The following is a 21,041-nucleotide window of genomic DNA, read 5'->3' on the forward strand; positions in this document are numbered from 1 at the left end:
TCACATGAAGTTACCCTGAGGACATATGAGATACACATGCTTGCTTTGTCATGCACAGGACAGTCCAACAATCAGAGCAAGTGATGCGGCTGCTGACAATGATAATGCACTTTCGCTCTGCTGTCACTGAGTCTCCCGGAGCCATCTTTACAGAGATTTCCCAGTGAAGATGGTGTTATGTAACAGCAGCCGTGGACCCTGCTGTTCATATCACTAATGCCTCACACTGTGGCGGGGTCACGTGCCTTATCCAGGCCACATCCAGGCGCCAGCAGCAGCAGTATTCCAGCTGTTACTACAGCCTAGCCTCAGTCACTCAGGACCATGCTGAGCCATGCACCACTCATGCTGCTCCACTGAGCAGCCATGTTCAGAACCTCAGCAATCCTCCTCTCACTTTTGGTCACACCAGCACAGGAGACGATGCTTCATACTAGCAATGCTATCAATCTTATGCAATAAGAAAATAATTCTGTCACAACTCAAGGTTTCAAACAATACAATCTGTGCGACAGCTACATGACTCTTGAGAGTGTTAACGATTTTTTATATGGACCTAAGCATAGCAGCTGCACCACCACAAACAGATGAGGTTCATTTTTTCTGAACACCATTGGCAACTTACTACATAGCTTCAGAACCATTACAGGTCATCACACTCTTCTGGTGCACTCAGTGCTGTCATCAGCTTCATTTCCAGAAGCAGCTGCAGGTAGCTGATTTCATTGGTAAAAAAGAAAGGGGAGAAGACAATTCCACTGTATTTTACCTGCCCAGCACACTTCAGATAGTGGAGTATTTAGCAGCAAAGAGACAGATATTTCCGTCAGGAGCTGCTGGAGAGCAAAAACAGAGCTAAATTGTTTTAAGTAAATATTGGACTTTTTACAAGTGACATTTTACAAGTGGGCATAAACACAACTCCAAATGAATGCTCGTGTTGCTCCACGTCTGGTGTGTGTGAAAATAAGAAACAGTTTGCTAACAAGCTTGCAATATTAACTTTAAAGGTGATAACATGTCAATGTTGTCCCAAGCAGCCAAAATAAATAAGAATAAATCAGTACTGCAAATTTACTGTCCCACTCAGTAAATACTGGTTACATTTTTAATAGAATTTTTAAATTATTATATTTTATTATTTAATATTATTATTAAATATTTAACTGTCTCAAATATCACACTCCAGTGTGCTCTGGACTTCTTCATATAGCATATGGCTAATACCAGATGGTCAATATGGTATAAAATCAGAGAGCAGACACTTTCTAATTTAAATTCACTATAGTTTTCTGTGACAGAAGCAAAATGTCTGAACTCCCAATGCGGTAAACCCCACCCATTCAGTACAACCAGAGGGAGGAAATAAACACCAAGAATTTAATGCAAATATTATCTGACCTAAGGCTGGATTTAAAAAATGCTAAACAGTGCTCTTCATCCCTCCTTGAACTACCCCAACTACACCACCCTCCCACCACCTCTCTTGCAATCAACTCATTGCAAAGCAAACAAATTTGGGTTACAAATATGTATACCTGTCTCCTGTGCGTAGTGAAGATAAAAGTCACTTGCTGGCAGCTCAGGGATAACCAGCGAAATGATGAATGGCCATGCCTGCTTGTTAAGGTGGACAGGCGGAGCTACAGTATGAATAGGAGTTTGTCGTCAGAGTGCTCTCTCATATCTGAGGTGTGGGTCGAGACTGACAGTCCTAATTATAGAAGCTCTTCAAATGAACGACCTTGGGAGGCAGCAGAGACAGCCATACCTGTGCACAAGTGCACATACATACACACACAACGTATTTTCTCACAGTGAAAATCTCAGTTCAGCCCTCGTTGTCTGTTCCCACTGCTGCCCTCTGCTCTCATGACTGCCACCTATAGGATCTTGTCTCACTGTAAATTGAGCTCTGAGGCTACTGACACAACATACAGAAACACTTATCTCCTTTACACATCTATAAATGCCCCCCTACAATACACATTAATTCATAATGCATACGCACACATTCAAGGACACCTTTTCAGAAAAGGGGAAAAAATACACCAACCATACAGTATCAGTTGTTGTCTTAACACCCTGGTATTGATAATATTCTACTGGTATACACGGTCGGTGGATAATCTACACAAATGTTCAATAAATTCCATGCAAGCAAATTGATGAGTATCAGATGACTGCTCTTCTCCAATTAGCATTTATATCTCCAATTTATTAACCTAACTTCAGTAGCCGCTAATGCTTTTCTCAACTTAAAACACATCTCTGATACATTTAGACTCGACAGAAAGACCCTTCTGACAGACATGGCAGTGACAACCGGAACCAACGTCAACCCCAAAAATCATGTTATATCACCCAAAGACAATAAACACACTGCTTCGGCTTTGCCAACTGAAGTACTCTCTTAACATCCGGCAGCATGTTTTCAGTTAGGACAAGAAATGGAAACAATATAAAAATATGGCAGTGGATCCTTACTGCATGCAAATGATGTGCAATGCCCTCTGGCTCTTCACAGTGCTGTCAAACCTGCACTCATGAGCAGAACAGCCCGAAACAGACTGATCCATCGCTTAAGAAATGCATGGTAGGGTAGAGGGCTATTAGTGAACAGTATAATAAGCAGGAACACATTTCAATTATCTTAGCTGCTAAGAGTCAAAGACACTAAGACATGTTATGATTATCCTTATCCCTCCAGTAGAAGCAGCAGCAGCAGCAGCAGCACAGGGATCCTGCAGCAGAGCCAGTACAACAATCCTTGGTTCAGAAAAACACACGGCTTGACAGCAGACAGTAGACAGTACAGTACCTTAGCAGCAGCAGTTAAAGGACCGATGCAGTGGCAGGCGTTTCCTACTGTGTTGGCAGGACAGAACAGAAGCCAGCAGTGGGACCAGGACGATGGCTATGGCAGCTCTGTAGCATAAAATGGTTCATCAATGCTCGGCAGAAAGAGGCACAGCCAGGCAGCGCAGGGAGAGAGAGAGGGAGACAGCCAGCGAGCATCATTCAGCTCACACTACCGTGGCTGTGCAGCAGAGCACACACATCAACACGCCCCCTTTCCCTCTCTCTCTCTCTCTCTCTCACTTTCTCACACACACACACGCACGCTTAGTCACACAGACACAGACATGCAGGGGTGCAGAGGCAGTGCAATGCGCTGCAGCACTAAGCTGTGCTCCCTCTCCAGGATACCTTTGTTCTTCCTTAATCAGAATAGGTCACTCTCTGTCTTATTCTCAGCAGTCACAGACAATCCTGTCAATAAACCCTTCCAGCAACGTGCTTCGTTGTTCTGCCTGCCCACCTAACCACCACTGATCAGCAGCCATGATTAAAGCTGGCAAGGTCATGTGAGGTTCTCTGGCATCCCCCTTGGTGTTTGCGCCCAGTTTTGTTGCATTACTCCTCAGCTATTTTTTTTGCAAGCTGATACAGGGACTGTGCCTCGCTTTGTCATGGGTCATTATGCCACACAGGCTCTCCGGAGGCTTGTCTTGACAAACCCTCACTCACTGAATGGCGGGCCAGACCAATCAGCTATCACAAACAGCAGCAACACCATTACCATCCAATCACAGATCAGGAAATCAAGTGCAGAAGGGTATTAAAGGGGATTATTTGGGCCATCCTTGGCTTTTTTCACTACAGGGAGATGGGAGGAGAGCAGCAGAGCATGTGCAGTTTGGCTGCCCCCTGTGGCTGACAGTGGTGCTACAGTCTGTTTGGGAAAAGGAGAGAGGAAGAGCAGGGCCCAAAACAGATATGCTTTTCTCAGCATGGATGCCTAGCAACCAGAGTAGCTCCTTACCTCTGTTTAGAGCCTTCCCTCCCCCTCCAGCGGGACCCTCTCTGCAATCCCAATTGAGAGCTTATATTGCACAGTGACTGTTTAGCACTCACAGCACCACGACATCACACACAACTGATGTCAATTGTTCCCGCCCATGTTCTCTACCTGCTGTTTAAACACTAAAGGGGGAGGTGCTGAGCCCTGACAATGAGCTGGAAGCACACCTGATGTTTTCACTATAAGATCAGCTGCTACGGGCAACTGCACTGTAGATTAGATCTCCTCTAGGGTATTAGTAAATTAACTAAAATCATAGCACAGCAGGATTGAAAGTAGAAATGCAAGCACTACACTTCTTTGATCATTTGACAAGGAAACTATTTTCATAAATGTGTCTTTATTTTATTACTTATGAATGCAGATGTATTGAATGACCTTCAAATATTAATGTGTCTCCATGAAGGAGAATAATGTAGTCCTTTATTTCTAGGTCTATTGAATTTTTCCTCCACTGACACATCAAAACTGCATAGATCAAATACTCTAGCTATGTGCTTTTAAAGTTTGGATCAAATGGGAAAGACAAAAGCCTAATGGAACATTTTAGTAAGATCATTAACTGTTAACACCAAGCTGCAAATTATGTCTGGTATTTTCTGACTCTTCACCAGGGAGGACAGAGCTATGTAAGATGCATCAACTGGCTGGTGCTGCCGTTGGTCTTGTGTTATTTGGGTTATTTTATTTTTTAAACAGTGATTCAGAGGACGCCTGCCTACCTTGGAATGTTAAGGGGAGCCAAACCTGTTCAGACAGCTGTCAACGGATGTCAGAAGGCAGAACAGGAGCTCCAGGCCTGCCTTAACTTGGCTGACTGAGACACGTTTGGAGGTGTGAACAGCTGTTTTGACATTCCCTTTTGTGAAGGGTTCTGCAGATTAACAGAAAACTGTGTGAGGTGCAACAACAACAACAAAAACATCCAGAGCTATGGTAACTTATATATATAGAGGCAGCAAAAAAAGGAATAGCAACAGTGATGTTTTAAATATTGATGCAGACAGACAAGATATCCTGAGACAAAAAAATTATTCATAATTTGCATATTATGACCAATTAGATAGAGGCCTAAATTCAAAATGGTCTGACCACAATAACTTCAGATAATATTTAGTCTTAATGATAAAATGATATGCATTTTATATCAGTATATATCAGTATTAAACTTCCTGCAGAATTCATCACATCTTTATTCTTCCCCATTCCAAAGTGGGGCACAAATGCTAGCCTTTGTGCCTACAGACCAGTGGCACTGACTTAATGAAGTCCTGTCCTGCCTCCTGCTGTCTGCCTACAGAGTGAACTACTTTGATGCTGTCCACACCAGCCTCCACTGAGTCCTATCTGAAGACTTCAAAACAAGCATCCAAGAGCAAGGTCTGCTAAAATGATACACAACCATTTCTCAATGCATTATGGATTTTCTCAAATTGGCTAAGGCTATGTGGAAGAACAGTCTCTTTGCAGGTGCCTGAAAGGGCTTCTCACTCTCCACTCTTGTTGTCCCCTATAAGCAGATGACTGCACCTGCGTTGACAATTTAATCAAGCTGTTCAGTTTTGTGGATAGTACCCATACGTCCCACAGAGAGGACAGTGTGCCAATAATAACCTTGATCTAACACTTTTAAGACAGTAGAGACAAGTACTGACTTTCACAAGAACCAATGCCAAAAAGAGGATGCTCTTCCTATGTCAGCTACATCAAATACCTGCAAGGAAACACAGAACCTATGCCCAGGTACTGCACTACTGGAAGATGGTTCCAGTGCATTACTGGACATAACAGTCACACCAGTACAGTTTCCTTCCCACTGCTTTCCCACATCCCCAAGCAGGTTCGCTTAGTCACAAAACCCACAACATCCTGTAATGACAGACTGACAGAATGACTGTTAATCTGCACATGTATACTGATATAAGATACTCACTCTATTTACCATCCACCTTAATTTGGTACATCTGGAAATAACTTCATCCAGCACTACAGATGCTTGAAGAGCAATTCAAGTCAGCTCTGTTCTCTTAGATGTGAGTCTATTGTACACAGGTCAGTGTTTTTTCACTTGACTAGCTTTTCAGCATGGTGGTTTATTATGTTTAGTTTCGATGAATCCCTGTCACTCACATTATTTTAAACTGCACCTATTATGTTGTATTATACAAAGTTACTTAAAACTAACAATATTTCTAAAAAGTAAGCAGGATTTCCTCAAATATAAAAATACATGCTAATAATACATGGTATCTATGGGTATGCTCTAATGCATAACAATTTGTTGTCTTATACAGTAATATGTATATTACATAATGGTTTGTTAGGTAATGTCTTTATAAATTAGTAAACACATTTTACAGAAGATAAAGCATTACAACATATAGTTTGTTTAGTAGCTAAATCATCTCTATAAGAGATGAAAATACAGTCACATATGCCACATATGGTTGCATTTGTTAATGATGAGCCTTGGTGACAGTAAGGAGCCTTGGCTGGGGAGTACAGGGTGAGGTCAGATTATGGCTGCAGGCATCAACAAGTGCTGATCCTGCCAGTATCCAGACACAGATGAATCAAAGCTTATTCATCGAAAGCTTTACAACCAACACGCAGGAAAACAAACACAACACACTCACCTTATCTGTGCCACTCATCTGGCTGTTCTTCTTAGATGTGGTTAACCTTTGTCTCTGGCTCCACACTACATCCCTGTGAGACGGTTTCAGGAATTTCTCCACCTTGCAAGTCTTCTGACAACCCATTGTCCTCTGGCATATAAACATACATATCAAGTTAAGCCATGCATCAATCAGATTACATCTCAGTGATACAGTTCCTGTTTGTTACAAGTCATAGCCTACCATGACAGAACAGTTTGCATGCTTTCCCAAACGCACGTCATGGTCAGCAGCTCCAGATGATGTCATAACTCCAGCATGTTCAGATTATAAATATCTGTATTCAGCAGAGTTACATAATAATGGATGTTGGATTAATTTCAGTACACACAGACAGGAAAGATGGCACAGCTGCTACAGGAAAAACATAAAACTATAAAACCATCTAAAATTACATTTGGTGATTTAAAAACAGGCAAGAACTGCAGGCAAGGAATTTACTTTTTGTTTAAAGGATACATGTATTTCTTCTGAAAACATCTTATATTGTTTTTATCCATGAAATTAGAAGTATTCTATCACATGTATGAGGAAAATTAAACAGTGTCTTTGTAGAAATCATGAAAAATCTATGTTTTATTTATGCGTTTTTCAAATGCATGTTAAAGACCATGGAGTTTAAAAGGCACAACAAAACACTGAGGTTGTCTACATAATTTAACTGGAGCTCACAATTTCAGTTTTCATCAATTAAAAATGGTGATTCACACTAGTTGTGGGCTATAATTCAACTACAGTCTAATACCACTCTACAAAATCCAGTATATTTGTTTAATATTTTATTACCACCCACCTGGGATGCAGGATAAGCCTGGCTCCAGCAGAAATGAAGCTGCAATTAAAATGTACAGAGGTCCAGTCATCAGCTACAGTTGCCACTGGGTCATCCAGGCTAGTGTGCTCCAAAACCACTGCGGGAGAGGCTATTAACTGTTGGAATTTCTTTCCATGTCAGCTCCAATTCCAGTTAGATCAAGCACTCTATTGTATGCAATTCCCTCTTATCGTTTTAAGTGCAGATACATATCTCATACAGTGCACACAGTAACAGAAAAATCTTTCTACAGCCTTCAAATGCAATGAGAGTCATTTCTGCACAGGCCAAGTAATGTGACGCCTCCTGCATCGCTTTGAGAGACTGCAATATGAGGTGCACAGTTTTCTTCTCATTGGCCAGATAAATCTTTGGTGTCTGTTTAGTCATCCCCAACAGTTCACTGTATTTCATTATGTAAGAGTCTGAGGCAGTTTTAAGTACAGTATATGGGGGCCCTGAAGGTTATATTTGTACATTCATGAGAAGTTCAGGCAGCAGTACACACAGTACTCTAATCTGGGATCCAGCAAAAACAGTGAGTGAATCCACTTGCCAAATAATATCCAGTAGTAGAGATAGACAGATAGTATGGACATGAACATGTTAGTGTTGTGACCAGAAGTGAGTAGAGTAGGCAAAAATTGTATTGTATTATAAAATTATCTAGAGAAAGCAAGTAAAAGAAAAAAATAAGTGACAATAAGATTACAGAGGTGGTCAAAATGAAATGTTGAATATTGGACGACTAATTTAAGCTAATTAGTAGATAATGATGTGACGTTTCATTATGAAGTGCCTATTAACTACAGGTGTGTTCACGTGTGTCTGACTAAGGGAGACTATCTGTGGTTTCAACGTTGTGTTAGTCATACTCACATAAAGTAACTGTCAACTTTTCTCTCTCTCTCCAATGGGTTGCATCAATGACCGGCCAGTTAAATGGATGATATATTAGCCAAGACGAACACCGTTAACTCCAAAACTCATTACTGCCTACCTCTACTAGTGACTTACTGAAATGCTAAAATTAAGTATAGCCAGCGAATATAATGCATTTAACCGAGTTCAACTGGTATAATACCGTGATATAGTTCGCTTCGCAAACAAGCTAGCTACCCGTAAAAAAACATGCATGCTAGGTCTGAGACCACCACGACCCAAGTCTGACCACAATTGACTTGTTCCTGCAGAGCACCGGCAGTACTAAAATAGCCAAAGTGCACCCATGAATACTTCCCTCGAAGAGTCAAAGAGTTGCATAAGGTTCTCCTGAAGAGTCTCTGACCCCGAGTTGTTTACAGAGCTGGGGTTTTTTGAGTTGGTCCCAATTTTGTACGTCTCGTGCACATGCGCGTGCACGAAGCAATAAACAGCCGTACCTGTGGCCTCACCTTTTCACTGATTTTAAGGTGGAGGTAATGAACTATATGCAATCACTGCGCCATAAGGCAGGAAAGGAAATGACTGCTAGCAAGTAAAGAGCATGTAAACATATCCGGATTGAATAATACCCAAAAAAGTTGACTTTTGTGGGAAAAGAAATGTACTCAAAACCTACTACCTCAATGATGTAGGCTACACAATTCGTTTAGGCGACACTGAACCTAAACATCACGTTTGTTTACAACAAAACTGGGCAGAGGCATGATGCCTGAGGCCTCAGGACACCTTTAATGAGACTAGTGACTACAATACTGCATTAGTGTGGTGAGTTACCCATGCTGTAGCAGAACTGTGCTACAAAGAACATGTTACACTTGGAGAGTATTAATATTTCTTTGTGGATTCTTATCTTGAACCCTCCTGGTCCATGAACTACACTCAGATTGCGTTAATTTTGACTGAAACTGAAACAGCCTGCTGACTTTCACAGGCAACAGTTTGGAACATAGTGAACAACACAAATAAATGCCATCATAGTATTCAAAACAAAAATACACTAATTAGGATAAGCAACAATATCTCTCCAATTTTATTTCCACACATTTTTTCCCATTTGCCAAAGCTTCAACAGCTACAGATTGTTGTAGAAATTACTCATCCAAAACTTAAGTGTCCAAGTTTAATCACAGTTCATAAGATTACTTGACTTGACACCTTGGATGTCTTGCTCAGTGACCTGAAATCACCCTACCTACCTACAGATTTTAAGGACATTTACTGGCATTTCACTCTAAGTGTACCTCAGAAGTTTCCTTTGATCTAATTCAAAGAGGAAAGAACCTGCCCTCAGGGACCTACTTCCACTTTCTTCACTAATCTTGTTTGGTTGATTACACGGAAGTCAAGCGCTTTGTGCAAAGTGCTCATTAGTCCTGAAGTAAACAGCACCCTCGGTTTCTCTCTGTTTTCCTCCAAACAAACTCAACCTCCAAATATTTGGAGTGTTAAAAGAGCAGAGAAAATAACCTTAATTCTGTCTGACAAATTCAACGGTGTTTGCAGTTTAAAATATCTGGAGTGATCCTGCAGTTTTAACTAATAAGATCAACTTTATCACCTTCAATATGGCAAAATGAAAGGAAACAAACAAGCAAGCATTCTGCAAAGACTTTTTACACTTTATTTTTAATTACCTGACTTAATTATTGTTCTTCAATAAAAATACAAGATATAACTTAAAAACATTAAAAAAAATGAATCAATTGTATCAAAATGAAAACGTGTGCTCTTGAAATGATTTTTTCACAACTAATATTTCAGTCATCACACACAGTGATTGTGATAAATACAATTCAATAAGTTAAGGTTTCATATTAAACATAAAGAAGGCACTTTTGTAAGTTTCTTAAATGAATTGATGAATTCCATTCAATTGACCGAAAATATTTCTTTTGATTGAAACACAATTAACTAGAAAGCTTACAGGGCATATAATGTTGTTTTTGTTTTGTTATTTTTACATTTTTCTATTCCTACGGGACTCCTGAGCTGTAGTAGTTTTACATTCAGTTCAAATGAGTTACAGTAGATATACAAAAGGACAAGAGAACATAAGGATGATACAATAGTTAATATAAGCAATATTTTACATCTTGGGAGAAACACATGAGAAGACTGATTCCACTCTCATGTTTATGCGCTATATATATATATATATATTCATATATATGAAGCTGCAGCCAACAGGTTAGCTTAAGTTCCAAGACAGGATACTAAGGGAAACAGCTAGACTGTTTATGTCCAAAGGCGACAAAATTAGCCCAGCAGCACCTCTAAGGCTCACAGTCCACCACAGTCCACCATATATCTTGTTTGTTTGTTCTGTACACAAACAGAAGTGTAACAATGACACATTGTAGTTTTATGAGGGGGTGTATGGATGTACCGGCAGTAGTGACTTCCTGGAGCCTTCACTCATTGCCCTGCCAACCAGCAAATGATAATGACAATGATAACAAGACTTCAGGAAATTACTGCACCCAGCCATGAAATAGTCTGGGGCATAATCCCTCTGTAAAAATCGTAATGTGTTACATGTTCTTTACCTTTAGACAGAGCAAGGCTAGCTGTTTCTCTGTTTCCTGTCTTTATGTTAAGCTAAGCTGTAAGGCTGCTGGGGGTCGACCCATGCTTACTGTAAAGACGTGAGAATGGTATTAGTCTTCTTATCTAACCCTCTGCATGAAGGCGAATAAGCATATTTCTCAAAATGTCAAACTATTCCTTTAAAGTCTTCAGACCAAGAAATGTCTGAAAGCGATACCCAACATGAAAAAAATGGCAGCAATACAGAGCGTACACCAGTGTATAAATCTGATGTGCTGTCAGTGTTCATTATATCACAGCTAAGGAAAAGAGATATGTGCAGACAGGACGCTTTATTCTAGCCGTAAAGAATTGCTCCAGAACAGTGTATCATGAGGTCTGATGTTACTGGCGCAAAGTGGGTCACACACATTATACTTACTTCACTCTGGTCAAGAGATCATCTCTGTAATGCTGTTGGATAGTGACTGTCAGTCTTATTATGAAGCTGTTCCCTGCCTCATCTCTACAGGAGCAGCTGACTGCTGTGAGGTTGTGAACCATGAAATCCATCATTCAAAGACTCCGACTATTATGATGAGTAAAAGGAGGAAACCTGCAACTCCACACATGGCAAGGCAAAGAAGTTTCTGTCAAAAAGAGAAGAAAGAAAAGAGTGATAAGGGTTGCTTGTGAAGAACTGCATTACAAATCCTTTAACCATTCAAAGGATAAATACATGAATTGATTTGTGGCTGTATAGCTGAACAGATGGACGGATGAACGCTTGATTCAAGGCATGGAAGTTGTGGAAGTTGTACCTCATGCAGTAATCACAGTAGATCTCATACAGGAGGTTTGGTTAGTCCAACAGACAGGCCAACAATTAGTGCAATGACAGCAAGCAGGATCAACAGAGCAAAGGCAAGGATAATGTATTTCTGCCAAGTGAAGAAGAGGTTGTTATTTGAACTTCAACTAAAAGTAGGGTACCATTAAAACAGCTCTAGTAGTCACACATGGCTTAAATTTGTTGAAAATGTGAACATCCTGTATAACTGACATTTACAAATGTTTTTATTCACAACAATTTAGCAACACATAATTAAAAAGGAACACATACCCTCCGTGATTTTTTCTGGTATCTCACTGCTTTTTTGGTCTCTTCCTTTGCACGAAAAATGTATTCGGCTGCGTTGGAGACATTTTTCTCAATGTTGTTGACCATTTCCCCCTGTAAATGTGAGAATCAGAAGGCTTTTATATAATGCATCTAAGAAATGTTTTGGGTCCTGTCTTGGCAGTGCTGGTAAAGAAATATAGTGGCTATGGATAAACTTGCAAGATGTGAGAGAGCATCACAAACTAGACACTATTAGACTAAATGTGATAGACTTCTAATTAATAAAGAGTAGCCTCAACCTATGAAACTTTCTAATGAGAGTTATCTGTTACCTGAGTCTCTACCAGCATTGCCATGTCCATGAACATGTCATGGAGTTCTTTGATGCTTGACTCCAGACGAATGATGTCCTGATGTCGTGACTCTATCTCATTTACGGCCTGACGAGTGATCTGGGAATCAGAAATGATCTGAGGAAGAAAGGAGGACAGACAGACTGAAATAATTCATCCAATAACACACACAAATCTCCCCAAGAATAAATGCATAAATAAATACCTGGCAGTGCATTACCCCACCCCAGATGATTTACTCCTCCACTATCACTAGATGGCAGCAATAGTTTTTCACCCATAGACCACTGTTGTCACGCTACAACAATATACTGCACAGGAAAGCAAGAGAAAACTTACATCAGATGTGAAGATTGATGGATTTCCACTTTCTAACATGTCCTCCAGCTCCTCATTGGTGGTCACTCTTCCAGCTAAAACAATTTTTTTTAAAAAATTACTTGATTGATCACATTTTGGTTCACCTTGCAAGAGTGACTTTTTAAAGTTGTTTGCCTACAAACAACTCCTTGTACTTATATGTAAAATATGTGTTAAAAAAATATAAGCCATGCTATTTTAAATGAATGGGTTGTTTTAACAGCAGACATTCTAACTTGTCATGGTAGGAAAAGCACAAGTGTTACTAATAACATTACTAATGGCTCTGTCTGTTCTGTTCAGGTGGCCCAGTAAGCCATAACAGTGTGACAGTGAGAACTGAACCAGAAACTGAAACTGAAGCAGCTAAATGGAATTCATCCATCATTCATTTTATTACTACAGTACTATATGTCTTCTGTGAAAAACCCTAGGCTGTCTCCAAAATAACTCAATTACAATTCTATAGTGCTCTATAATTGTGTGTGTGTGTGGGGGGGGGGGGGGGGGGTGGAACAAAAAAGTAATGCCAGGGCACGTACACTTCTTTCTACTAGCAATTCCACAGCTCATTACAGAGCAGTTTATAGGCAAACATCACTGCTGTGCAACCCTCCACTTGTCAGTAATGAAGCAAAAATGACAATGATTCTTAAGTATCTGACATCTTGATTTCTACTGAGTAAACTCTTAATTGTCTATTATATTGGGGGTGATTACAGATGCAGATTGTAAAATGCAGTGGGCAACAAATACATGTGCAATCACACAGCCACACACTTTCAGTCACTACACTGTAGATGTAGGCCTTTCTCTGAAATATTAAATGTATTTATATTCTGGGATGAAAATGACAGAGAACATTAAAACCATCAATCAATGTGTATATGATTATGTTATTCAAAATAATGACCTTAAAAGTATAATAATAATAGAATCCCAGATCAGCGCAGTGTAACAGAATATAATTTAGTCCTTTGAGTCCTGAGATTTTTTTTAAAATGACACCACTCCTACTCTTGCTCTTTAATTATCCCTCTGTACCTTTGATTCACAATTTGGCCTTAAAATATGGAAGGCTAGCGGACGGAGCTCTGTCTATGACTAAAAGATTATTTATCTGACGCACCCTGTTGTAATGAGGAACTTGTGTTCTTGTGTTCATCATTTGTGTGACATGCCTTACAAACGACAAAAATATGTATAATTATATACATTTAATATACAAATCTCCTAATGCAGTGAATGTTGCACTAATGTTCTGAATGTAAACAACACATGTCTGTGCTTAGCCCTGGTACAATATACTCTATACTACTGTGTGTTTAATCCCTGGGTAATACATTTGTCTGGCAGTGTTGTGAAGCTGCTGTGTATAAAGCCTGATGTGTGAGGAAATGAGGCCTCATTGTAACTCCTGACAGAAAAATAACATCTCTGTTATCCACCCAGGGGGCACTGCTATAAACACAGTGCTGACTTTCCACCATGTAGTGGGAGATGTGGTTTATCATTTAATGGGACAACAGTCATTGTTAAAGTAAGGCACACTGAGGGTTAGGATGAAGTTAGGACTTGGAGTCAACACAAGACTTTAGTTAACATTTTTTTTACAAACCAAATGATTTTGGGTTTTGAAAAACATGCTGAGGAAAAACTCTAAATCTCTAAAATGCGTTCATCAGAGGACTGTTAATTTAGATAATTTTATGTTTAATTATAGTCAGCTCCTGCTGTGGTGTTCAGTTTATTCATGGATAAGGGTTGCACTTGTAACTAAGATTAGAAGTGTCAGAGGAACAAAGCAGCCCAGCACCCCTAACAGAGAAATAGCTGCTGAAACTCTATAAGCAGAAAGCTTTCTCTTCCAGAGGCCATGCCTCCTGTTGTACAACACCCTCCCTGGAGAGACAGCTCTCTGTGCAGGTGCTTACTGTATGTCACACACCTTTTGCTATGGCTATTCCTCAGAGAGACGCAGTCAACACGGCAAAACACACCACCATTACAGCTCATTGATAGACATCAAGCACAAAAGCCTCTGAAAGATGTAAATTAATGGTGCAAGTCTGTGACAGCACAGGCCGAGGTTCATGTGGCCATGTCAAAGACAGGTGAACTACTGTTACACAGGCTGCCGAGCCCTCTGCCTGTTTCCCGGGCAACACAAACACAGCAAGGTGTCTCCAGTATCAGGCTCTTCCGCCTGCAGTGTGGAGAACTAGAGCCTCTCATTAATGCCGGCCGCAGGGACTGTAGGAGACAGCCCTATTTTCTGCCTTTCACTATTGTCTCGTGTTACTCATACATACATAATACACACACCTGATGCACACTGTCTTTGCTTTTGTTTGTCACTGTAATTTTGATCATACTCCACAGAAAAATGGTGCTGATTTATAGTGTATATTATTGGTGGTAAATCACACACTAAATGTAAATTATGTAGGCTATGCTGCTATTTTACACATCATGTTAATGACATAATCCACATTTTCAGCACATTTATTCATTCTGGCTTGTCAGGACCTAGTATGTATCTTCTGTCTAACTGCTATTGTGTATCTATTCTCTGATCAATCCTCCTACTCCTCATTTAATTTCCATTAAAACTTGCAAAACACTGAAATGTTTGTGTCTGGATGTGATCAACTGTGACTTTGGTATGTGTAAAAGAGAAAAACCCTGACATCTTGAAGAAATCTGAAAAAAATCCCGTCCTGCTGCTGGTGTCTGTTTATCAACAGTTAGGATGGTGTCCAGAGAAGCAGAGAGGAAACCGGTGTGGTCTGTTTCCTGGATCCTGTCCCAACAGCGCCTCAGGGTTTTATTTGTCACTCTTTTATCTCTAGATTTACAAGTCTGGTGCTCACAAGTCTTGTATGTGCAACCAAACTCAAGCCATATTAATGCATGTGAAGCAGTATTTCATGTCAGCATGAGCAATTTACATCATTACTATTTCATTTAAAGGATGATTGCCTAAATATAACTCATGATTTGTGGCCTTATAAGGGGCCAGGGGTTCCATTATTTGTCACTTACTTATCTCCAGCTGTCTTTGGATCCTTCCTTTGCTTCTTTCCCGAAAGGACACTTGCGTCTCATTGTACTGTGTCATGACCTCCACAAACTTCCTGGATAGCACTGTGTGCTGAGGACAAGTGAGAACACAAGGACAAACAGTGAGAATATGGGTATTTCAGACTGCACATTTGTATTACTTCATACCCTACAACCCAAGTCCAAAATATTGTTAGCATTTTTTGAATTAAGAGTGAGTGCCATTTCAGTCTACAAACCAAATCTTCCAAAACAGTGAATGTGGCAGGACCATTTTTGGATTTGATTGTGAAAATTAGCTGTTGGATATAAAGTTGTATACAGCTATACAAAAACATAATCTCCAGTATATATGTACTAAGAAATAGGTAAAGATGGTCATATATGGGTGGGATTTTATATTTGTTTTATGTTACTTATATGTGAGAAGTTAGTTGTCATCAATTTGTTTCCTGACCTGTGTTTTCTGGATCCTGAAGTCAACAGAGGCTCTGTTAGCTGCATCATCTTTGGGCATACTTTGCTCCATGGCTTCACAGGGAGAGAGTTATGGCACAACATTACACAATAGCAGATGACCTCAGCTTTTGTACAGTGTAGTTAATAAACATCCAAGTGAAAATCACGTAATGGTTCAACTTACATTTTAGTTTCATCCGCACCACGTTGGCATTCCCTTTGATATCATTGGTCAGTGCATCCAGTTGATCCTTTGTTCCTTCAAACACACACACAAATAGGAATCACGTCAGACTGGGTTTGTTAATGAGAAGAAATAATGCCATCCAGCTAATCACTGTGACTCTCCCTCCTGTAAATATTGAATTTACAGTGATTTCATCTGGTAACTTGGCAACAGCCCTGTGGCAATACTGCAGAGGTCACGCTGCACAAAACATGAGCCTTTTGTTTCTTTCCCTGGCGACCATATCCACGTCATGGATCTCAAAACACTACAATATGTTACATTTAACAGAATCACTAATGATGCCATGGCACTGTTAACTGGGGAGTCTTTGTCTTGCAGGGTCCTCAGGCCTCAGCTCACTCACTGAACAAGGACAGGCACTGATTCTCAGGACTTTTAACACTGCACAAATATGGTCATATTAAACTACTGGTCAAAAGTTTTAAAGGACGTACGTTTTTCCAGTTTTTATTGAAATATAAGCAGTTCTAGTGAATAGCTTTAAATGGTACAAAGGTCAGTATTAAACTGAAGAGGTGAACAGAAAGTGGGCAGAAAGTGAAAGCAAAGCAACCTTCAGATACAAGGCATTTGTGGGAACTTCTGCAACAGTGTTGGGATGCACTTTCCAAACAATGTTTCACTTCCATCATAGGAAGAAAGTCACGAGTGTGTTCAGCTATGATTAAATTAAATTTTTTTTTAAACCTTTATTATTCATTTGTTCTGTACTTTAATTTCAGAGTATTACACTATGACTTTACATTATGTAAATAATTGAGGTGTTAGCTTCAAATAATTTAAAAAAGTTGAAACTTTTTCTGTTCAGTTAAGGAAATTTTACATTACACATTAATGTCCACATACATCTGCAAATGACAGCATGTTAAAATCCCTGAGTGTTCCTATCAGGACAAGTCAGAGCTCACACTACAATGGTCAGTGGGTTTTTGGGAAAAATGGTTGTGTTTCCTTCACAGGTTTCCGGTCAGCCAGCCATTCATTTACAATGAGGAGGAAAATGCCACAAAGGAAGTGAGACATTTGTTGTGTTTTCTACTCTGATCCTCAAAAGCCAAACTCTAGCCAAGCAGTTCTCAAGACAACTGAGTGCACAGATTAACCCATGAAAACTACAGACATGTCAGCATTGAAATTCACACGCTCTCTGTCTCCATCCTACTTTTATTTATAAAGACACACACTTACTGTCATCAGGGTTGGGTGCAGTCAGGATCATACTGTGCATCTTCCTCACCTCTTCCACTTGGTAGGAGATCTTATCAATGAGTCCTCTGACTTCTTCCACCTGAATCAAAACAATAAATAAAAGAGCCAAACTCTCAGTATCTTGGATCACTTCATAATGAAAACCTGTGCACATCCTGGAAGTCACGGTGACACCCACCCTTCTGAAAAAGCTCTCCATGAAGCCATCTCTGTCCACTGTGACTGCAACATCCTCCTCTGCTTGTGTCCTACTCTGTGCAGATGAAAGATGTGTTTTCAGTGACTTTTTCTGCAGTCAGGATCATTTACCTGTCAAGGTGTAGGCATGTTAAAACAAGAACAGACACTTACAGCAGTCAGCTCAGCCAGTCGATCCTTCATCACACCGATCGGCTCGTCTCCCGGCCAGATAACTCTAGTAAAACAGCCGCTGGGTCATCCTTTAAGTCTCCATGTGCAGAGTTAACACTGAGCCACCTTACTGTGGACTGAGACACAGCTGAGATGGTCTAAGAGAGATGAGCTGAGCTGATACACACAATAGGCCTGCATTAATAGCGTTATTGAGACGAAAGAAATAGGAAGAGAGATCTTAAAGTTTGAATTCTATCAAAACTGAGTCCAAAATACAGCTCAAAAAAGTAAGAGCTCTACAAAAACAAACGTCTAAAGTCACCGTTTCTGGTCTATACTGTGTCGATATTTCTCACCGCATGAGCGTGAAAGATCCGTAACAGATCCACAATATCTCCCTCCCTGGGTTACGCCTTTTCTCCCACCTCTCTCTCTCTCTCTCTCCCTCTCTTTCTCTCTCTCTCTCTCTCTGCCTAAGGCGGGAGAAAAAAATAGTCCAACCTCAATTAAATTTGATCAGACCATTATAATAAACTAAAGTAATGCAATCCTATTAAAGTTTCGGAAAGAGACAAAGTAGAAAAGAAGGGAATGTTACATTGCTACCATTAAAAACAAGGCTACGTCTAAATAACACTGTGACAAAGCACAAGGGTCTTCTGTGGTTTATCAAATGAACCACAGTGATGTTTTTTTCATCGGATGTTAAATTTTAGTTTGGTTACAGACGCACCACCAGGCAGTTATATGAGAAGGTTTAATTAATAATAGATGAGCAGGACTGGTTGGTCACTAAACTATGGGCCACTTCACCACACGGTGGCGCTGTTTACCATCATATGTATGTAAGTTGACCTTGGGAGCCTGTGACGGGTCTGGTGGAGTTGATGACTCCCTCACCTGTGGGAATCGTCCTAATCATCACAGTATTGCACTTGAGAAAGTCAAGAAAATTCTGACCCACATGTCAGCAACAATTCCTGTTTAACATTTCTACTTGGGTTTACAGTATTTACAGTGAGTTATCTGTAGTGAATCGTCCTTCTTTTCCGTGTGGGTTAATGTGAATGGTTGAAAAGTATCCCATAAGGAAATACATAGAGAGTTGTGATTACTGTTTCAGATATTGTTTCTGGGTCTGACTGTCAGACTATCGCAGAAACCACCCCATCCTCAGCGCAGCAGCATCCCTGTTGTTCCCAGAGAGTCCGGGGTGTTGTCCTGTAATTTAACCCAGTATCCAAAGTAGTCATGAAACCCCATGTTAATACGCATCTTTTATCTAAACAACATTTGGATCGCACTGAGCAGATCTTGATCTCATTCATTCCCGGCGCAATCTCCAATTACGCACAAACAATGCCATTTACGCACAGCTCGTAACGCCCCACCTCAGAAGATCCAAAAATGACATCACGCTTTGCATTTCCCACGTTCAGTCCAGCAGCCCAGTAAGCCTCCACGGAGCTTCTCTACTCCTTGCAGTTTCCAGATGCAGGCACGGAAACTAAGAGTACCAGTTCAATTTGAGAATAAAGATCACGGATTACACTTTTCTGCGTGGAAGTGGAAGTTGGGCTTCACATTATCATGAAAGGGCAACTTCTTAAGTTTTCCTGCCTCATGCCAGAACACTAAATTGATTGCTTTTTTTTTGTTCAAGTGCTGGTATTGTTATTTATCTTTATTTCTAAGTTTGGACACTTGGACTGATGAGACGTTTTCACATCTTGGAATAATGAGTGACTCCTCCTGGATTCATTTTCATGTGGGGATTTAACAATTGTTTTTAGAAAAGACTGTATATTGTACATTTTTCAGAAGCAATGGAATTTTCTTTGCGAATTCACCTTCTTACAGCTTTTGTTTCATGTATTAAGGTAAGCTTGTAAAAACACATTTTCCTATCCTCTAATATTATAGTCTGACCATCTGCTGTGTAGCAACCTTTATAAATACATTTGATTTCTTTACAGGTTTATGCTCAAGTGGTACAGCCTGTGAAGCATCCAGGTAGTCATGAATTTTTGCATGCGTCGTGTGATATCTTTCATTTTTTCATACTGTTTTAAGCTGCACAGTTTAACCTTATACATCTATATATATCAGAATTAAAGAGTTAACATCTGCTAACTTCCAAACCAGAAGATGTTATTGATTTGTTTACCGCTCCTCTCATTAATCAGAATAGTGTGTTGAATAAACAACTTTTACAGCTGTTGGCTTCATTATTATCAATCTTTTAATCCCCCTAAAATCCAGAAGGGAGTGCCAGGAAAATAAATTTTGAGTAATGAGACAGAGCTTGATTGGGGGAAAAGCCCTTTTCTGGATCCTTGTTTATCCGTGAACTCTCCGTCCAGGCCTGCAGGTGTTGGCCACGGCTTCACATTACTGGCCTCTCGACGCAGTGGACGGAATCTATGAGCTGTGGGACCAGATTGGAAACAGACCAGGTTATGTTAACGGAAGCAACATAAGTATGTGCATACATACATAAGCGGGCTTTATGTGCTCATGGGAATGCAGCACCTAAATGTCTCTCTCTGATTGCTCTCTGCATGGTCTCGAGCTGTTTTTCCACCACCCACCTTCCAGCCACAGCCATCATGCTTTTTAAATGTGTCCCTGTGTTCAGAGCTTTTATATTGTATGTCAGATTTATCACTGAAATAGCAAGGATAAAATATCAAGTGTGTAAAGTAAGAGCAAGTAGTGATTTCAAATGCTGCACTACTTTACATATGGTATCTCATAATCTGAAGGTGGTAAAAGTCTGACAAAAATGTAAGGAACAGATTGTTATTCGGCATCTTAGAGTTCTTTTAATTGGTCTATGACTGAAAGACAGTTACTCTCTTTGTGCAGTGACTTTGTAGTGCAAGTTGTATTTTCTATTTTTTTAAATGAAGAAGTTGAAGAGGGATCAGGTATAGACTTGAGCATGATGTGTGGAGTCACCAGGTCCTCTTCGAATGCTGCCACTGTGCGCTCAACTCAGCATCACTCTGTCTCATACCTGCACACCACGTCCCTCTCATT

General features: G+C 40.1%; 3 protein-coding genes across 7 annotated transcripts in view; 1 reads left to right on the plus strand and 2 right to left on the minus strand.

Annotated features, from left to right (window-relative positions):
* Positions 1-8,696, minus strand: part of rimbp2b (RIMS binding protein 2b) — a 79,890-nt gene extending 71,194 nt beyond the window's left edge. For all 3 annotated transcript variants that reach the window (XM_051075111.1, XM_051075113.1, XM_051075112.1), the window contains exons 1-4: positions 8,237-8,696; positions 7,337-7,375; positions 6,727-6,820; positions 6,502-6,633 (exon numbers count right to left, since the gene is read on the minus strand). In XM_051075111.1, coding sequence (XP_050931068.1) covers positions 6,502-6,633; positions 6,727-6,792 — 198 coding nt within the window. In that variant the 5' untranslated portion in view covers positions 6,793-6,820; positions 7,337-7,375; positions 8,237-8,696. The remainder of the gene's footprint in view (positions 1-6,501; positions 6,634-6,726; positions 6,821-7,336; positions 7,376-8,236) is intronic.
* A 1,204-nt stretch (positions 8,697-9,900) lies between these two features.
* Positions 9,901-18,390, minus strand: stx2b (syntaxin 2b). 2 transcript variants are annotated; one of them, XM_018669148.2, is made up of 11 exons: positions 17,997-18,390; positions 17,824-17,898; positions 17,625-17,724; positions 16,371-16,445; positions 16,185-16,258; positions 15,710-15,818; positions 12,644-12,717; positions 12,284-12,421; positions 11,952-12,062; positions 11,650-11,769; positions 9,901-11,478 (listed from the first exon to the last, which is right to left on the minus strand). In XM_018669148.2, the coding sequence occupies exons 1-10, from the start codon at positions 18,024-18,026 to the stop codon at positions 11,674-11,676; spliced, it is 882 nt and encodes a 293-aa protein (XP_018524664.1). In that variant the 5' UTR covers positions 18,027-18,390; the 3' UTR covers positions 9,901-11,478; positions 11,650-11,673. The 2 variants fall into 2 exon arrangements, with proteins under 2 accessions (XP_018524664.1, XP_018524665.1); XM_018669149.2 differs by lacking the exon at positions 11,650-11,769.
* A 1,024-nt stretch (positions 18,391-19,414) lies between these two features.
* Positions 19,415-21,041, plus strand: part of adgrd1 (adhesion G protein-coupled receptor D1) — a 29,620-nt gene continuing 27,993 nt past the window's right edge. For both annotated transcript variants that reach the window (XM_018669582.2, XM_018669581.2), the window contains exons 1-3: positions 19,415-19,879; positions 19,976-20,012; positions 20,363-20,479. In XM_018669582.2, the coding sequence (XP_018525098.1) occupies positions 19,826-19,879; positions 19,976-20,012; positions 20,363-20,479 (208 nt within the window). In that variant the 5' untranslated portion in view covers positions 19,415-19,825. The remainder of the gene's footprint in view (positions 19,880-19,975; positions 20,013-20,362; positions 20,480-21,041) is intronic.

The sequence above is a fragment of the Lates calcarifer genome, linkage group LG13, assembly GCF_001640805.2.
Source record: "Lates calcarifer isolate ASB-BC8 linkage group LG13, TLL_Latcal_v3, whole genome shotgun sequence".
In the NCBI taxonomy this organism is placed as follows: domain Eukaryota; kingdom Metazoa; phylum Chordata; class Actinopteri; family Centropomidae; genus Lates; species Lates calcarifer.

Coding starts and splice junctions, on each gene's coding strand:
- stx2b (XM_018669148.2), bottom strand. CDS start 18,026: ATGAAGGATCGACTGGCTGAGCTGACTGCT. Junction 15,819..16,184: donor TCAGGATCCAGAAAACACAG/GTCAGGAAACAA, acceptor ACTTGTCCTCAG/CACACAGTGCTATCCAGGAA. Junction 12,718..15,709: donor CCAAAGACAGCTGGAGATAA/GTAAGTGACAAA, acceptor AAATTGTTTTAG/CTGGAAGAGTGACCACCAAT.